Source organism: Hippopotamus amphibius, chromosome 2 (assembly GCF_030028045.1).
Source record: "Hippopotamus amphibius kiboko isolate mHipAmp2 chromosome 2, mHipAmp2.hap2, whole genome shotgun sequence".
Classification (NCBI taxonomy): Eukaryota; Metazoa; Chordata; class Mammalia; order Artiodactyla; family Hippopotamidae; genus Hippopotamus; species Hippopotamus amphibius.
Window position 1 is genome coordinate 181,776,080 of NC_080187.1, and position 19,592 is coordinate 181,795,671.

General features: G+C 38.7%; 1 protein-coding gene and 1 non-coding gene across 2 annotated transcripts; both read left to right on the forward strand.

Annotated features, from left to right (window-relative positions):
- The first annotated feature begins 236 nt into the window (after positions 1–236).
- On the forward strand, positions 237–14,002 carry TMCO5A (transmembrane and coiled-coil domains 5A). Its single transcript, XM_057725062.1, has 11 exons — positions 237–271; positions 1,230–1,379; positions 1,804–1,927; positions 2,323–2,373; positions 3,096–3,167; positions 5,932–5,988; positions 6,435–6,494; positions 6,916–6,980; positions 8,175–8,232; positions 10,338–10,378; positions 13,804–14,002. Exons 1-11 carry the CDS (start codon positions 237–239, stop codon positions 14,000–14,002), a joined length of 912 nt encoding a protein of 303 aa, XP_057581045.1.
- On the forward strand, positions 10,745–10,852 carry LOC130847273 (small nucleolar RNA U13). Its single transcript, XR_009052054.1, has one exon. It is a non-coding gene; the product is annotated as a small nucleolar RNA U13 (small nucleolar RNA).
- Positions 14,003–19,592: the final 5,590 nt, after the last annotated feature.

Here is a 19,592-nt window from a genome sequence, read left to right on the forward strand (position 1 = left end):
CCCAGCGTTATCCCTGTATCCTCACTGTGTCCTTACTATGGCATCATAAGATCACGCGCAGAAAACCAAAAGGCTGAATTTTGTCATGACCAAAATGTGAGGTTGGAGGGAAGAAACCAGTTTATTTAATTTCATTTATATATTTGGGATCTCTTGGCTAGTTACTCTATTTCATAAATGGACCCATTTCCCCAATTCATTAGATATATCTCTGCTGATATTTTAGGGAATCTACAATGGAAAAACACAAGGAAGATGAACTAGATTATGAGTAAGTAATCATGATTATGTAAAGCCACATCCAAGGACCAAGGTATGAAGCAGGTCTACTGTTGGTAGCTTCCTTTATCTTCTAGTCTCCCTCTCTCTCTCCATCTACTATCTTCCCATCCCCCATTGCACTCCACCCCAAGCCCTTCATGCCCTCCTGAAATGATAGCTATTATAAAGTCCTTCCAAGGTAGGACTTTCTTTTCCAAAATCATCCCTCATTCTTACTCAAAAGTCTCTGTGCCTCACTAACTTATTTATGGTTAGTCATTTGAAAAGAAAACTAATTAATTGATACAAGAAAAAAGTTTATTGAGAGCTTCCTATGTGCCAGGTACCCTTTCTAGACTACTCTAGTACTTTATTCAAATTTACTTCAAAAAGACGTTTGCATTCTTGAAAGTAAAGGCCTGGATCATATCTGTGTGCTCAATGGAGAGACGATAGAGTCTCAAGCTTTGTAGCAGGCTCTGGAAGAGAAGTTTTGAGATGGGAGGAGGAAGGGAAAGACTGAAGTCCTACCTGCTGGTGGAAATCTCCTGTGGCTTTCCATGAAGCTGGTTCAGTCATAAGGAAGGTGCCAGCTACCTGGATAAAAGTACTCAATAATAGTATTGCATGAGCAGATTTTGTGAACAGTTTGTCTAAGAAACCAATGCAGGAGACTATTTAAGGAAGCAAGACTTCTCCTGGAACAGAGTGGAGGTACACTAGTATATTGAGCACTTTGGCTAAGAAAGCCTGAGAAAAATCTCTCTTGCTGACTGAGTTGAGAATTGCTGAAACAAATTGTAGAGCGTGCTTAAGAAATATAATTTCCTAAGAATGAAAAATGAAAGATGTGCTCCCAGAAACACCTAGGTTAATGAATTACATGCCTTCTAGATATCCCCTTTAGTCCAAAGATTACTGATCTTAAGATAACTTGCCCTTGTTCATTTTGGGGACTGAGTCTATAGGTCACAGAAAGTGGAAATCTTAAGATTGGACCAGTCAAAGAGGAACATTAACAGTTTGAATATGGACCTTGAAAGGGATATGCAGAGAATTGATGAAGCAAATCAGGACCTTCTTCTCAAAATCCATGAGAAAGAAGATGAGATTCAGAGGTGAGTGTTGGGGTTCCATGTGGGCAGTTCTCAATCCAGAGGATGGTGTGGAAGAGAAGAGACAAAACTAAACTTTCCTGTTTCTTCTAGAGACCTAAATCTTATACAGCAAAGTTTCCTCTTCATTCTTTGGCATTTCTCTGAGGCTCAAACCCTGAAATACAGCAAGTTTTAAAGAGATTCCTAAAAAAACACTGGGTGATATTTACCTGAGTTGAAAGAACACTGGGGTGTTTGACTTGGGAATCAGAGGAATCTTACTTTTCCAGCCTTGAAAGTGATTCTGAGTCTAAGGATCCAGGAAAGAAGGGTTTCCAACTTGAGGTTCATGTTTACTGTCACTGAGGTATCCCTGAAACTGACATAGGAGTTTTATCAGTTCTGAAACTGCCAGTTCCTCACAGTGTGTGCTTGTGTCATCTAGGCTGGAAAATGAGATCACTCAGACCAGAGACCTGGCAGAGGATGAGGAGTGGGAGAAGGAGAACTGCACTACAATGGAAAGGGAAAGGGCCCTGCAGGAGCTAGAAGAAGAAACAGCCAGACTGGTAAGCGAGAAGCTGAGAAGATGTTTGATAGCTTTCATTCATCATCCTGTCTCTCATCAACTGTCAGATAAGCTAGTCTCTCCTTTTTACATACAATGAGTAGTCAACTCAAAAGTCATAGTAGGATGTGTCTATGCATGGAAAGGGTTGTGTGAAGGGTAGGGTTTCTTTGGTAACATTTAGTACTGGGAAGCCCTGCATGGGACATCTCTATCCCTGGTAAGTTAGTGTGTATGTATTGAGATCAAACCACAGATTCTTTACCTGATATTATGCAGTAACGTAGAGTTCCTGCAGGAGAACGTTACTGGAGTGAAATGGAGAGCAATCAACTGAATAAAGACAGATGATGGTGTGCAGATGCACACTTACACTCTGCTTCTTTCTCTCAACAGGAAAGGAAGAATGAGACTCTGGTCCACAGTATAGCAGAACTTGAAAGAAAGGTGGGATGGGGCTCTTGTGTCCCCCAGTGTTCCCGCAGCATCCCCAGTCATCAAAGAGTCAAGGGAGCAAAAGTGATCATAGGGGATCCCACATGTCAGAGAGGCCTGCGCTGGTGTGGGTACTACTCTCCTGAGGCTGAGCCTCGTGACCTAAGTAAATGCCATGGCTCTTCCCTGCAAGTATCAGATGAAAGGAGTGGGTGGGGTATTCAGGGTATTTCAGTGATCCCATAGGTTCTTCATTCTATTACAAGAAAAGGATTCCAACAGACACTCGGTTAAAGTGATTGGCTGCCAACTTTGTAGTGAGAGTTAACTTCACTTTCAACAGAGATTTTAAAATACTTAATTCCTAAGGATTCTCTTTTCCTTGTCTAGGCATTCCCTCTACCTCAACTCCTGCTCAGAATACAGTGGGCTTCCTGTGATTATCCTACTTTGTGACCCATGCCTGAGTAACCCAGCATGGATTAGGGGTCCAGAAAAGTACCCTTGCCTTGAGCAGACTCTAGCTTTTGTGGCCAAGACTAGTGAGAAGAAATTAGAGGTAGAATAAAGATGTTTCCAAGGGCACCAAGTATCCACCAAAGGACCATCTCCCAGCAGCTTCTATCAAGACCAAATTACCAGCCCACATACACCAGAGAATATCTTTGTCTTCTTTATTTTTTAATTTGATGTATTTTTTATTTGCAATGTATTTTTTTTATTTGAAACTGTAGCTTACAAGGAAATCTCAAAAGGCAACTAAGTGTGAACAAGGCAATCTAAAGGGAACCCCGGAAGAGTCAAAGGTAAATGGAAAAGCAATCTTGAATGTGTTTGGACTATGTGAACAGGAAACAAGCCCCCAAGTGGAAACAATAGTCAAAGTTGGGATAAATTCTTCTTAGTTTTACCATGTCAGACATAAGCCTGGGCAACTGAGTGCTGAATTTTCCTCTGCTCTTAGTAAGGAATTTCACTCAGAAGCCATATATTTTGTTCTTTCTTCCATGAGGAAGAGCAGAACACAAATGCATATATAACACTGGAGGCAGTTGAAGTGCCTAACTTAAGTCCTGTCCCCAGTACTTAGTGTGGTATACGAAGGGCAATTTAATCAGTCCCTCCCATCCTCAGTTTGAAATTTGAGTGAAATTGAGTATATAAAGTATTCTTTCCCTTTTCTGGAGAGCTAAAACCTGGAGTCACATAATTTTAAAGTGACTATTTAAGGGTCTGGCAAAGGCATAAGTATGAATTCATAGAGGCAGAGCTAGGATCTGTAAACCTACTGCGTGCTAGGCAAATTACATATCCTGTCATGGAATCCAATCTAGAAAGGAAATCGTTAAATTGGTCATTCAAGTATCTAGTGAGTTCTACCTACTAAGTGCATCAGATCATGCTTAACATTTCTGTAATTGTGTTCCAGAGCTAAAAACCAATATACAACCACAATCTCTCTGACCAAAGATGCAAGAAGAATTAGAGACTTTATTTAGAGAACAGATTAAATTCTAACTTGATACTTTCTGTAGAATTACATCTTTGTCCTTGCCTTATCTAATTTTTCGTTAGCTTATTAAGCCCACACTTAAGCCCATACGGTGTATACGAAGCCTCTGAAGATATGGACACACTGAAAATAGAAATATAAAATGAAAGAATAGAGAATCACTCCCCAGTCTTCTCTTGGCCAAATTAGTGTTGATGGCCACAAAAAAAAAAGAAGAAGAAGAAGAAGAAGTTTAAAGCTACCAAGTAAGCTTGCTTGGCCAGGCACATCCAGGAAACTTACCTGGAAAGAAAGATATCTGGATCCTGTGTGTGCATCAGGAAGAGAGTGAAGTTAAGACTAGAAAGGATTATGAAGCCCCGTGACTATCCTTGTCACATAACTGCAGCAGCTGGAGATTGATTTTCTTCCTTCTCCTGCCCAAAACAAGCTTTCCTGACAGTAAGGCACCAGAATCTAGTGCTGACACTTTAATGCCAGCTATGGCAGGTGAGCTGAGCTGACAGACTATAGAGAGAGAGTTCCAGGTGGTATCAGAACAATGGCCATTACTTTCCTGGCAGCAACCAGCCCAGCCCTAAAGAGTTCTAGAGTATTATTAACCCTCTGAATCACTCCCCTTTGCCCACCTATTTTGTAGAATTCTTAGGTGATATCTCTAACTCTATGAAATATACAGCATCCCCTTTGCTTCTGTTCCTCTTGCATGCTGGTGATTAGTTCAGTAGTTTAATGGGATGCCTTCTTCAACTCCTTGTGACTCAGGCCGCTGTCTTGAAAATATAGCCTTTAGCACATTTTTGCTTTCTGGCCCTGGATATAATTGACTGGAGGGGAAAGGAACTGTTAGAAGAGTCCAGATGTACACGTAAAATAATGGTCCCTAGATAAAAGTGGGAATAACAGAGCTGAAAGGGAAGGAAGGAAAAATGCAGTAAGCATCTGTTCTACCTACAGAGTATAACCCAAATGCATCCACTCTTCTCCATCCACTACTACTATCACTACTACCCTCTTGCAACCCACCATAACCCTCACCTGGATGCTGAAGTAGCCTCCTAACTCATCTTCCTGCTTCAATTGTTACTCCTAAACAATCTCACTTTCCACATATTGAAAAGTCTCTTCTTTAAAAACACAAATCAGATTGTGTCTTTACTACCTGAAGCTCTCTCCTGGCTTTTCACAATTAGAATAAAGAACCAAATTTCTTTAGAAGCTATAAGGCCCTACATATGTAATCTCACCAGTGGCTACCTTTCCCCACCTTACCGGTATCCCGGGTGCTTCAGCCACATAACTTCTTCATACACACCAAAGTTCGCAGTCTTGGCCCTCGTTGTAACCTCTGCATGGGACATATTTCCTCCAGATCTCCACTTGGCTAATATTTATCATTTAGATATCAGCTCAAGTATCATCAGAGAGGCCTTCGCCAACCACCTATTATAGTTCTTACACCATCACTCACTCTCAGCATATTGCTCTGCTTTTATTTCCTTCATAGCACTTATCATTATCATGTTGACTTATCTGTTACGTCCCCCAACTAGAACGTCAGCTCTGTGAGGCAGAGGGTCTATCAATCCTGTTCACCATTGTATCCTCAGTACTCCCCCTGCCCTTTCCCTGTCACTCCAATATAGTGGCTGATATAGAATAGGCTTTCATCAAATATTCAAGGAAGGAAGAGAGGAAAAAAGAAATACAGGGAGAAAGAAAGGAGTGAGCAATGAATATACGAAAGCAAAAGGGAGAGTGAAGTTTTCAAGATCGATGTTTTTCTAAGAGAAATAGCTAAGGAAGAAGGAAGCTAAGAATTGAAGTATAAGGGTGAAGAGAGCACTGATAAATGGTCATTTGTCAAGAGCGCGGGCTCACCAGGCAGCTGCAAAGGCTGCTTTGACTGCCCTCCATCAAAAAGATATCTGAAATGGTGCCTGACACACTTCAACCACCTGTGAGATAACCTTTCTGATAGCATTTAATGGAATGCTATCCAGAATGGAATCCTGTTTTTGCCTTGCTGAGTTACCAGTCTCCTTCCCTGTCTATAGGTTAAGTTACAACAGCTGGAAGCCTCCTGTGTGGACCAAGAGAAGGAGCTGGCCAAGGTAACCACAGTAACCTCAATGTTACCTCTCACAAAGGAAGGGAAACTCGATTCTTGGTGAGACAATCTAATGCATTCCTCAAGTGATTGAGTTACAATAACATTCTAGATTCAAAACCATTATGGGATCAGGAGGGTATGAAGGAAAAGATGAATATAGTCTCCTAAGTTACCTTTTATTTAACATTTATAGGGTACATTTCATGATCTATATCTTCCACAAATTAGCATCTATGCTTCTCCCAACCATCCCCAAGTAATCCTCATGGGACTATAAAATATAGCTTGTTTACCCTCAAAGAAAAATAGTTTATATGTATAAAAAACACATATTTAGAACAATTAGAAAATCACATTTAGGGTCTGGTGCACAGGAGGAAACAAGTATGCTATTGTTCGTATAGCAATTCACTGAAAATTTAAGATTAATAAATTTTGGATCCCCAGGTAAGAGAAGACTATGCATTTGTGGCTCAGCTCTGTGAAGATCAGGCCCTCTGCATAAAGGTACAGCCTCTCAAGTAAAGTGATAGCAAAGGGTCTATTCAGGTACAGGGTGAAATGGAATCAGGTGTTTCAGAAAATACTGTCTGGAACAATTTTAACTCTTCAAGGTGTCATTCCAAAGGGACTTTAGGGTCTCTGACACTCCACCACCAATATCATTCTGTTACTTCCCTGGCCTCCCAGCTTTAACTTAACTTAATAATGAACACTTTTCCTATTTATAATTCCAATTACCCCCGGGGACCTGTCCAATGGTGAAATGTAGTGAGAGATCTGTAGTGGTGGGGTGGAGGCTAGGGAGGAGAAAAAAAAGTGGCAGTGGGAATACCAAAGATTTATGTTACAATGTAATAATGCATGTTTATTATGATTAGGAAAAGCTTTAATTAGTAACTGTGCTTTCTTTTATTTCTCTTCGAAGAAGTACCAGGAAACTTTAAAGAAAATAGAAGAAGAACTAGAGACTTGGTTCCTTGAGAGAGAAGTGTGAGCTTTGGCAAACAAAGGAACATCCTGGTTTTAGTGGTAACTCCATCTCAACCTGGGTCAGAGCATCTCTCTGACTAATTCCAATTTGGAATTGTGTGAGCCCCAACACCACCTATCTTTCTCCTCCACAGTGATCAGGTCGACTCCCACCCACTAAACCACACCAACTTTAAAATGCAGGTCCTTCTCCCATCCTTCTTAAAAGACTGTAGAAATACATCTCCCTTCATAACTTTATCACATTACCAATTATTTGGGTTTATATTAAGATCAGGAACATGTGCTTTAAAAAGGGTTAGTGGTCAGGCACCTTGATACGTAGAACATTCCTGATATGTAACAGAAAAGACCTTACAACTAATACCATCCTCACTTCCCCCAATATATGGAAACTCAACCATATGGGATAGGCATGACACTGATCTCCAGACACACACTAAGGCTATCATATTATGAAACTCAAACTGTAGTACTACATTAAACATAAAAGTCCCCCTCCTTACATTACTAATAAGAAAAAAAATATCAAATTGTACACACTAAATATATGCAGTTTATTGTATGTTAACTGTATCTCAATAAAAGTTCTTAAAAAAAAAAAGTCCCCCTCCCTAAAAAAATACCCCTTGAGTTTGTCAAAAGAGTTTAAATGGTGAGAAACTAAACCAGAAACCTCACTTCCATTTCTTGACCCTCTTTAGAAGTTAAATCTTAATTCGGTCAAGAAGTACCTCTATTTATTAAATATTTTGGAATCTTGGGATAAAGAGAAAGAGACCCAAACTGCATAGAGCCTCTAAATAGGGAGGTACACACCGTGGCCTGGTGTCCAGACTTGGAGGTCCTCGCCCCTAAAGGACACGTCCTTCAAGTCTCCCCAAATCCTTCCTGAGCACTAGGTATGATTTGACTGCTAAGCTAAGATTCTAGAAAAAGGATATTCAACAGAAATTTCTGTGCTATCTATTAAGTATCTACTTAGCCACTTACTGAGTACTTGAAAAACAAGCAGTATGACTGAGGAACTTTTTTATTTTAATTAACTTAAATTTAAATAGCTACATGTAGCAAATGGCTACAATAGTGGACAGCATAGTATGAGAATATAAAACTGTTTTTAAATAACCATCACATATAGTATGAATTTTGAGTGCACTGTATTCAATCTCTATCTTGGTTCTTTTCCCCCAGGTCGAAAGTCATGAGCATGAACTCTGCAAGCAAAGAGTGTAACAGTCAAAATAACAAGGTGAGCACCCACTCCATCTTCAGCTTCTTCAGCGTCATTGCCTTTCAAAGGAGTTTCCAAAATCATTATAAGCCACCAAACATCTATAAATCTTCCTGTGTGCATTTTCCAAGAACAGTTTCAGATGTAATCCCAAGGCATTTCAACCTTAAACAAAGAGGACACTAAGGAACAACTGTCTTCCTTTTTACAGACATGCAAGTGATGTGTTCTCAAAGAAACCAGCCTAAGACCAAAGAGAGTATATAACAGAAGCAAGAAGAAACATTAACTGAGGGTCCACTCTGTGGAGAGAAGGCCAATACATGTCATATACACCCCTCCTCTATCTCCTGCAATCACAGGATTCTTTCCTGACGATCCCAGCACGGTCCAGAATTTTTTACTACACAGAACACCAAGGGCATCTATCACCATCTAATCAGAGTTGGCCTATGAGTTAAAACATACGAAGCAGCTGCTTCTTTATGATACAGCTTCAGAGTCTGTTCACCTTTCACATCATGATGTTACCAGCACATATGCAAAGGTCTGAAGGAAATAGATGTGGATATAGAGCACCAGGTCTCTTGGCCTTCTTGGTGTCTTGTGGCAGCAAGTATATAGATCAATTTTATTGGGCTTTAATTGCAATTTACATTTCCTTTAGAGCCAAGGTTGACATTCATCAGAAATTTTATGCTCTTGAAATAAATGGTCTTTATAATCTCAGAAAAGAGAAGTCATCTCTTCCTTAAAAACAAACATCAACATTTGACTATTATCCTTGAGGTCCTCCAGATGTGTGAACAGGTTATTCTGGTCCCAAGCTTATGTACTCCACTCAGCAAACTAAACTCCTGAAATTAACTGAAGTCCACCTCTCTAGAACCAAGTTTGGCATGCTCCCTGATGTGTCCCATTCCCAGTGACTCATTAAAGTATTCCTTCTGACCACCTATCAGAGAAACAACAGGGTTGTCTTCATCAAGACTGTCAGTACCATTTTTTTAGATTCCATATATATGCAAGAATAAAGATGCAAATGTAGAGAATGAACTTGAGGACATGGGGTGGGGGGTGAAGGGGAAGCTGGGACGAAGTGAGAGAGTAGCATTGACATATATACACTACCAAATGTAAAACAGATAGCTAGTGGGAAGCTGCTGCATAACACAGGAAGATCAACTTGATGATGGGTGATGACTTAGAGGGTTGGGATAGGGAGGGTGGGAAGGAGTCGCAGAGGGTGGGGATATGGGAGCATATGTACAAATACAGCTGATTCACTTTGTTGTATGAAGCGAAAACTGGCACAACCGTGTAAAGCAATTATATTCCAATAAAGAACTAAAAAAAAAATTATCAGAGTCCCATGTGATGGTTCAACAACCTATAATATTTGAGCAATCTCTATAGAGAGGCTGCCTGAGCAGCTGACCAGCTGACACGCCACTTAATCTCACTCAAGCTATAGAATCAAATCTATAACCATAAAGCTTCTTTCTAATTCCAATTCTGCAAGCCTCATTTCCACAATTTTAAAATGTGATCATAATTCCTCTTCCTTTTTATCTCACAAGGACGTTAAAAGGAAAATGAAGTAACTGAGAAAATATTTTGGAAGAGAGATATTACAGAAATCCAAGATACATCTTCATCTTTACATTTTTATAGCCTTCAAAATTTATCTCTTAGAGTATGTTTTTGTTGTTTTTATAGCCTGTAAACTTCTCTAAGGGTCACTGGCTAAGTTGAAGGTAAGGGTATAGTTAAAAAAGCCCAGAATGTGGACTCAGAGGACCTTGGTTCCAGGCCTGGTCCTACTACATACTAGCTCCATGATCTTACCTTTGTATGACCTTACCTTTCCATGTCTTCATTCATTCCTATCACTATATAAAAAGGCAATGCAGTTTTACACACACACACACACACACACACGTATATGTGTGTGTGTGTGTGTGTGTGTGTGTGGCTTTGAAAATTTCACCTGCTTACATGTATGAAAAATTTGTAAAATATGATCTAAAAAAATTTTATTAATGGCTCACTGAATACTATTTGGCAATGATGATAACTTCCAGAAATTGTTTATTTATCAATGTCCTTTGTTCTTCTTGCAGGATAACTCTCTTCAAAAGAAGAAAACAGGGTTCTGTAAAAGGTAAATAAATATCTTTGAGTAAACTTCCTGGAAAACTGGGATTTCTACTTAGCCACACTGGTAGATAGCAAAGTCTAGGTGAGGAGAACATTGTATACATATACACACACACAGTCAAGTCAACAAACTTGTGTCATCAATGACTGCATTTCTCAGTTCAGTGTTATGACTTCCTTGTCCAAAGGCAATGGCTCATCTCAGCTTTCCAGTATTAGAAGGCAGTGGACTAGAGGTAATCAGAAACATAATCTTATCACCTAGAAGAGCTGTGGCAAGTCTCACACTTACTTCCTTTTCCCTTTAAATCTTTCAACAAGTTTGATGTGTCTGGTTTCCCAGTAACATCAGTAGATTAGAAATGGGGAGATGCTTTTGTGGTTCATAAGCATGATGATTGGGTTTTTACACTATTGTGTGAGATGTGCCTCCCTCAAACTTTGTTACAATGTCAGCACATTACCCCCTAATGTGAAAAATGAAAATAAAAATAGAGAATTTCTAAATGCGAGCATTACCACTGCCTAATAGCAGATAAAAGAGAGAAAATGATTGTGAAAAAGAGATAGCACCTGACAGTATCTAGCACATAATAATTGCTTAAAAATCTTGTTAAACCAAATAAGAACTCAAGATTCAAACAAGTGAGTGGATATTAGTCCTCAGGGAATCACTGTGATTAGCAAAGTAAAATTGGTATGGAAGCCCCTGCATTTTTAAGAAAAGGTCAAATTATGTTCAATATAATGTGTTTAAGAAGGCATAGAAGAAAATATATTTAAAGTGGTGTTAAATGTGATTTAGAAAGAGTTCAATCAAAATGGTTAACATAAAATTATTGGTGCTTAAAGGTCAACTCCAATTGTCTAGAAAATTTGCTTCTTACCAGATGAGTGAAGTATTACATATTTCAATATCCCTAAATACATGTTCCCAGAACAACCAGCAGAATTTTCCCTAGAATCCCTAGGCCACCTTCACCTATAATTCAACACCAGTGCCCAGCATGGAAATGCCCATGTGAACACCTGGGATAAGAATTGTCTGCCTTAAAGAGAGTTCATAGCCTGAAGAAACATAAGCCCAGCAAGTCCAGCTCATCACACCAAACTACAAGTGTCTTTCCTCTTGTTCTGATCCATCATCCTTGGGGCACTGGTATACTGGAAGCTGACAAGAAATAAGAAAGCAAGGTTATTCCTAAGATTTTCCTTGAGTATGTCATCCCAGAGATGTCATCCCAGAACCTTCTCATGAATACTGTATCCAGCTTCAAGAAGAGTGGCTTTTAAAAGGCTTTTGATTCTAATTTTGACCAAAATCCTGTACTAGAATGGATCTTGGCTCTTGTCACCAAGATTAACTCTACAAGAAAACTTTAAAAAAACTGGAAGGGAATGGGCTGTTTTTGACTGGTGAGTAGAGGTGGGCAGTGAATTTGTCCTGGGGCAGGAGGCAACACAGCACAGCTACATAAGGGTAATATAGCAAAGGAAACAGTGGAGGTTTGCTCGTGTAAATCACATTAAAACCACAAGGGCAAAATAACTTCAGTTAAAAAAGAAATAAAGACTACCATAAGGAAATTTACAGAAATTTATTAGGAAATATTAAAGGTAACATGAATGAAAGAAGAGAAATACCATGATCATGGATAGGAAGCCTTAATATCATAAATATATCAATGTCTCCAAATAATAGAATCAATTCAATTCTAATCAAAGTCCCCAAAAGATTTTTCATTAAATTGGAAATTATACTAAAATATACTGTATATGGGAGAGTAAAAGATCAAAAATAACCTGGGCACTTTTAAAGAAGAGCAAGGAGTGAGAAACATGCCCTTTGAAATATCGAGACTTACTAGGAAGCTACAGTAATTACGATAGTGTGGTATTATCACAGGAATAGGAAAGCTGACCAATGGAATAGAACAAAGAGCTCAGAAACAGTGTACATATAGAAACTTGATATATGACTGATTATATATCAAAGGGGAAAGAAGGAATTGATTGTTCAATAAATATGGAGGGGGAAAAATGGTTATCCAGATGAGAAAAAAATAAGATTGAATCACTACTATATAATGTAACAAAAAGCAAGCCCAGATGTGTTAAGGACTTAAATATCAATTAAAAAAAAAAAACTCAGTATTAGTTATCTATTGCTACATAACAAATTACCCTGAAATTTAGTGGCTGCATACAACAAACATTTATCAACTCACAATTTCTGTGTGTCAGAAATCTGTGAGCTACTTACCTGGCTGGTTCTAGCTCAGGATCTGTTACTAGGGTGCAGGTAAGATGTGGGCTGAAATCACAGTCATTAGAGGGCTTGGCTAGGGCTAAAGGATCTATTTCCAAAGGCGCTTGCTCACACAGCTGGTTGTTGGCGGGAGGTCTAAGTTCCTCATCACATGGACCTCTCCACCGGGCTGCTTCTGTGGCCTCCCAACCTGACAGCTGGCTTTCTCCTGAGAGTAAGGAGGAAGCCACAGTGTTCTTAGCACATAGTCTAGGAAATCACACACTGCCACTCCCATGATATTCTACTCTTTAGAAGCAAGTCATTAAGTCTAGTCCACACTCCAATGGACTAGGAGAGGAACGGAGAGGAATCTCTTGAAGGGAGGAGTATCAAAAAGTTTGTAGATGTATTTTTAAACCACCATTAACTTTTTTTTTAATTTATTTACCACCATAAACTCTTAATAGAAAATAGTATCTTTCAGGCCTTGGGGTATGGAATGATTCTTTAAACAAGATACAAAAAGCATTAATTCTAAAGGTTGATAAATCAGACTTTATTAAAAAATAACTTTTATTCTTTAACACCTTAGAGTGAGTGAAAGCTACAGAGTAGAGGGAAGATATTCAAAATACACACAATAGAAAAGGATTTACATCAAGAACATATAAAGAATTCCTACAAATTAATAAGCCCAAACAACATAGTAGGTAAATGGGCAAGAGAAAACACATAAGACCAATAAACCTAGGAATAGATGTTTAGCACCATTGTTCATCAGGGAAATGCAAGCCAAGACCATAATTAGATATTACTTTATACCCATTTGATTGACAAAACTTTAAAACTCTGAAAATATCCAATACTGAAGAGGATGTGGATCCACAGAAACATATACCCTGCTGGTGGAGTATAAATTGGTGCAACTGCTTTGGAAAACAATTTTCCAAAATAAAAATAAAACAAGATAATTTCAGATAGTGATAAATGCTGAAAGAAAATTAAACATGGTGATGGGAGAGAGAGTAGCTGGCAGGCCAGAAGAGGCTGCCTTTATAAGAGGTTGTTAGCAGTAGAGACATTTGAATATCAAGGAGTCAGACAAGCATTTAGGTATGCCTGTTTTGTTCCAGGTTTTCTAACCTCTAGTTAACAGTTTCTTGGCTTTCTCTTTCCAGGATGTTTCAATATTTCTTTTTCACCATCCTGTTTTTCATCAGACTGCTGGGATACTTGTTGTTGCACATAAGTTTTATAAATCCAGATCTCTTTGTCAACATACTGCCCAAGATACTGAGCAGGAACATCTTGTGGAAGCTAAGATGCTTCCTCTTTCCATCTCTCACACTTGAGACAGAGGACATGTTACCCCACTGATTCCCAAGAAATATCATGGAGCAAAAGAAGGCAAGTGGTATCTGAGTCTGTAGACTAGGAAACAGCAGAACTTGTGGAGAGAAGAGGTTTTCTTCAATTTTTCCCTCGAGGTTTGCCTACTTGATTACCATCCCTCCTCACATTGTCTTTCCAAGATTAACCTTGCCCAGTAAAGAGCTCTGTCAATGGATTTCTGTAGCTATATGGATAAGCTAAATAGTACCAATAGTAAACAAAGTAGGCTATTTTTGTAATAACATCATAGATACTGAGAAACATTAGAGTTGATCAATTCTTCTAGTGAATCTTAAAAATCGAAGACACTGGATCCCTGCAAAGCAGAATATTGTTCATTACTTATATTAGAACTCTTTGGTTGCAAGTTGCCTTAGTTTAAGCTAATTTATAAATTTATAGCACACAAAAAAAGTATTGCCTCATGGAACTAAAAATCTGGGGCTTCAGGCATGGCTGGATCCACAAGCCTCAAAGTAATGTCATTGGAGTTTCATCATCTCTCTCTCTTCTCATTGGATGGGCGTTCTCCTTTTAGTGGGAAGATGCTGCCAACAGCCTAAGTCTCATACTACCAGATTAACATCCTTAGCAGAATGAAACAGTCTTTTCTAATAGCTCCCAGCAGGAAAGTTCAGATAAACTGACTTAGTTGGGGTCAATTGTCTACCCCATCCCACAATCAATGCGGCCAAAGGGATGGGAATACTCTGATTAGTCAAGCATGAATCCATGAACCATATGTCCAAGCTCTTATAAGGGACAGGGGAGGTAAGGGGACAAGAAAGAGATAAGAGAGTCAGCCCCATGTAAACTATATGGAATGTGTTTCCCAAAGGAAAAGGGACACTCAATTCCCAGAGAAGGGGACCAAGATACTGGACAGGCAAAAGCAGACATTTACTTAATCACTAGTTTTAGCCTTAAATATCCAACTTCAGCAATTAAAACTCATAAAGCTATAGCTCACTTCATGTACCTTCCTACCACTAAAAATTATAGCTTCTCAAGATCATAAATTGAGATAAACTATTGCAAACAGATCAATATAAATATGTAAAGAACCAGGTCTCTAGGGCGAAAGTAAGCAGAGATTCTAAAGTAAACAGCACATGACATATAAACTGCTTCACAAATAGGGTAACCTAAATATGGTCAATCCTCCTATTTTTCCAATTAATTGCTGAACCATCTACTACCTCATTAACAGGATATACTCAAATTCCCTCTTGAACTTTCCTACCCTTCTAAATGATCAGGAGCCTTGACAGCTCTGAAGTCCAAGAACACAAAGGAGTCGTTCTGGCTTCCACACCAGCAGGGACTGAACTTTAACTCTTTGGTTCATTGTCATTGCTTCTTGAGGCCACACGATGTCACTGTTGAAAACTGGTCCTACACAGGTTGATTAAATAATTAATGATCCAAATTGAGACATATCTGATAATAGGAAAGGACGTATTAACAACTAGGTCAGGGCAGGAGAAATAGACAGGACTGTTTCAGCAAACCAGGATGTATGGTTATATATAATCCAAGAGCTTGCTGACATGGTATATTTTGCTGAGGCAGCTATGTCTCATTCTTCAGTGTCAAGGCTGCCCAAGCTTAGGACCCTAGTGCCAGAGCTCAAGCTGCACCTTTCCTCCCTTTCACGTACCCAGATGTATGTTCCAAGGCCAAGTTCCTAGAGGATTAAGATTGATTCCAATTTCTTCCACCATCATCCTTGCCTCCACAGGAAGCCCTACAGTCTGGGAAGTCAGCCTACTCTCAGGAAACCCACCCCTCTGGAGGTCAGAAGGGTGGTCTGAGGACTCAACTTTCAAAACACAAGGGCCCAATGATACCCTCCAAGGGAGGCTCCAAGGCACACACCTTCCCTTCTAGGCACTTTTCAGGCTTTTCTGAAACTTCTGCCCCTTGAGAAGAGAAACATTCTACCACGTGTACTAAGATGTCTCAGCAGACCCAGAAAGAGTTTGCCATGATACTCACCCAGCCCCTTTATAACAGACATGATGTTCATGATCATGAATTCCATTTATTAAGCACTTGTTATGTGGGAGGCACCATACTAAGTATTTCATGTACATTACTGTATTAAATACAACCTTCCAAGGTAGATACACTACCCAGTTTACAAATAAGCCAATTCTGAGAGGAAATAAAACAAGCAAAGTTCTGAGTTCAAAGAACCAGAATTTGTGCCTGTGTCTGTCTCCGAAGCTTGGCCTCTATAACCTCTATAGTTTCTAATATTTAGCAGACATCGAGCAGACAGCTGGCCAGGGAGAGGCTGAGGTATAATCTAGAGTGGTGGGATGTTCACCCACCTGTGAAGGGGGAAATCCCAGCCATGACTACATTTATAGAAGAATTAAGGAGACTCTCAGACAAATCAAAGATCATAGAATTGGCAAGAAATTTAGAAATTACTCATTCAGACTCAGTGAGGCACCTTCCCCCAGATCACATAACTAGTTAGTGACAGAACCAGGATAAGAACTTGATCTCCTGAGTATTTTTCAGTGTCCCTTCTGGGAATTTCCAACTCTTTACAGTCAGGCAATAATATAATGAAATGTTGCTGCAATTGTTATTTAAAACCAAAATCAACTGCACGCTCCTGTCTTCTAATGTAAAGACATAATTCTTAGCTCTGGGGAAATAAACCTCCATATTTCTCTCCCTGCTCCTAATGGGAAGAGGAGAGAAGAAAGGGTGACATTTGGCATGCATGAACCTTTTTTTAGCAGAGCACATTAATAAATCTTGAGTTATGCAAAGTGTGAACTGTGGGGGTGATAAGTGCTAAAACTGAAATGTTCTTCATAATAATGAAATACATGGAATTTTTGTCACATCTGAGAGGAGAAGAACCAGGAGCGAAAGATGAACAAAATGATGAGACACTAAAATCCAAATTGGTGGAAACGGACAAGAGACTTTAGGAAGACAAGGGAAGCTGATATTCAATTTTAGATTATTTTCTAATAAGTGGTGCTGCAATATATGCTCTTACATGCTTACATCACTGGTCAGTAAAATCTACCAGATATAATTGTAGATATTTGTCTGCACAAGTTGCCTTTTATTGACTCTTACAAGTGAATTCTGGGAGAAAAGAAGCTGTTATCTCTCAAGTTTGAGTCAATGCTGAATCAGAGATAAAGAAACAGCCATAAGTTATAGAATACAGAAGTAACTAGGGGAAAAGATTTGCAGAAATCCTCAGAAAAAGAACAAAAAACAGACATGGAATGTGGAGGCTGGCAGGAAAAGCAATCTCAGCTTGTATCAAAGAGAGGGGTGGCTCCTGCTGACATCTAAATTGTAGAAGAATCTTCTACATCTCTTCTTTTCTATTAGTTCTCTCTGAAGAGATCAATGTCAAGGAGACTTTCCCCTATGTTTTCTTCTAAGAGTTTTATGATTTCAGGCCTTACATTTAAATCTCTTGAGTTGATCCATTTTGAGTCGATTTTTGTGTGTTGTGTAAGAGAAGGGTCCAGTTTCACTCTTTTGCCTAGAGATATGCTGCTTTCCCAACACCATTTATTAAAGAGACTGTCCTTTCCCCACTGTGCATTCTTGGCATCTTTGTCAAAAATTACTGGACTATATATGTGTGGGTTTAATTCTGGGCTCTCTATTCTGTTCCATTGATGTGTGTGTCTGTTTTTATGCCAATATCATACTGTATTGATTAGTACAGCTTAATAATACAGCTTGAAACCAGAAAGTGTGATGCCTCCAGCTTTGCTGTTCTTACTCAAGATTGTTTGAGCTATTTGGTGTCTTATGTGGTTCCATGTGAATTTTAGGAATATTTTTTCTGTTTCTGTGAAACTTGCCATTGAAATTTTGATAGAGATTGCATTGAATCTACAGATTGCTTTGGGCAGTAATTCTTCCAATGTACAAACATGGGATATATTTCCATTTATTTGTGTATTCTTCAATTTCTTTCATCACTGTTTAATAGTTTTTAGCGTACAGATCTTTTACCTCTTTGGTTCATTTTATTCTTAAACATGTTATTCTTTTTGCTGCTATTGTAAATGAGATCATTTTCTTAATTTATTTTTCAGATAATTTGTTAGGACACAGAAACACAACTGATTTTTGCATATTGATTTTGTATCTTGCAATTTTACTGAATGTGTTTATTAGTTTTTATAGTTTTTTGGTGAAGTCTTTAGGGTTTTATATATATAAAAGACCATGTCATCTGCAAACAGAGATAATTTTACTTCTACCTTTCCAATTCGGATGCCTTTTATTTCTTTTTCTTGCCTCATTGCTCTGGCTAGGACTCCCAGTGCGACACTGAACAGAAGTGGTGAGAGTAGGCACACTTGTCTTGTTCTTGATAATAGAGGAAAACCTTCTAGCTTTTTATCACTGAGTACAATGTTAGCTGTGGGCTTGTCATATTGGCCTTTATTATGTTGAGGTACATTTCCTCCATACGTAATTTGTTGAGAATTATCACGAAAGGATGCTGGATTTTGTTAAATGCATTTTCTGCATCAGTTAAGATGATCATATGCTTTTTGTCCTCATTTTGCTAATGCAGTATATCACAGTTATTGATTTGCATATGTTGAACCGAACCATCTTTGCATCCCGGGAATAAATCACATTTGATCAAGGTGTATGATCATTTTAATGTGCCGTTGAATTGGATTTGCTATATCTTTGTCAAGAATTTTTGTATCTATGTTCATCAGGAATATTGGCCTGTAATTTTCTTTTCTTTTAGATTCCTTTTCTGGCTTTGGTATCAGGGTGATGCTGGCCTTGTAAAATGAGTTGGAAATGTACCCTACTGTTCCATTTTTTGGAAGAGTTCAAGATGGATTGGTATTAATTATTCTTTAAATCCTTGGTAAAATTCACCAGTGAAGCCATCAAATCCTGAATTTTTCTTTGTTGGGAGAGTTTTGATTACTGATTCAATACCCTTACTTTTTTTTTTAAGAATTTTATTGAGATACAGTTAACAGACAATAAACAGCATATATTTAGAGTGTACAATTTGGTATCCCAATCTCCCAGTTCATTCCCCCCCAACCCTCTCTGCTTTCCCCACGTGGCGTCCATATGTTTGTTCTCTACACCTGTGTCTCTATTTCCACCTTGCATTTCCTCTTTCATAGTTGTTAGCATTTGCCTTATCTACTGAGGTGCTCCTATACTGGGTGCATATATATTTATAATTGTTATCTCCTCTTCTTGGATGGATCCCTTGATCTTTATGTAATGTCCTTTTCTTGTCTCTTGTAACATTTTTATTTTAAAGTCTATTTTATCTGATATGAGTATCAGATAAAGCTACTCCAGCTTTCTTTGGATTTTCATTTGCATGGAATATCTTTTTCCATCCCCTCACTTTCCGTCTGTATGTGTCCCTAGGTCTGAAGTGGGTCTCTTGGAGACAGCATATATATGGGTCTTGTTTTTGTATCCATACAGCCAGTCTGTGTCTTTTGGTTGGTGCATTTAGTCCATTTACATTCAAGGTAATTATCGATATGTATGTTCCTATTACCATTTTCTTGTTTTGTTT

What these genes read in the sequence shown, in the direction of transcription:
- TMCO5A (XM_057725062.1), top strand. Translation starts at nt 237, where the DNA reads ATGGAAAAACACAAGGAAGATGAACTAGATTATGA. An exon ending in AAGAAGAAACAGCCAGACTG is followed by an intron (nt 1,928 to 2,322) that starts GTAAGCGAGAAG and finishes TTCTCTCAACAG; the next exon opens with GAAAGGAAGAATGAGACTCT. An exon ending in ATCAGGCCCTCTGCATAAAG is followed by an intron (nt 6,495 to 6,915) that starts GTACAGCCTCTC and finishes TTCTCTTCGAAG; the next exon opens with AAGTACCAGGAAACTTTAAA.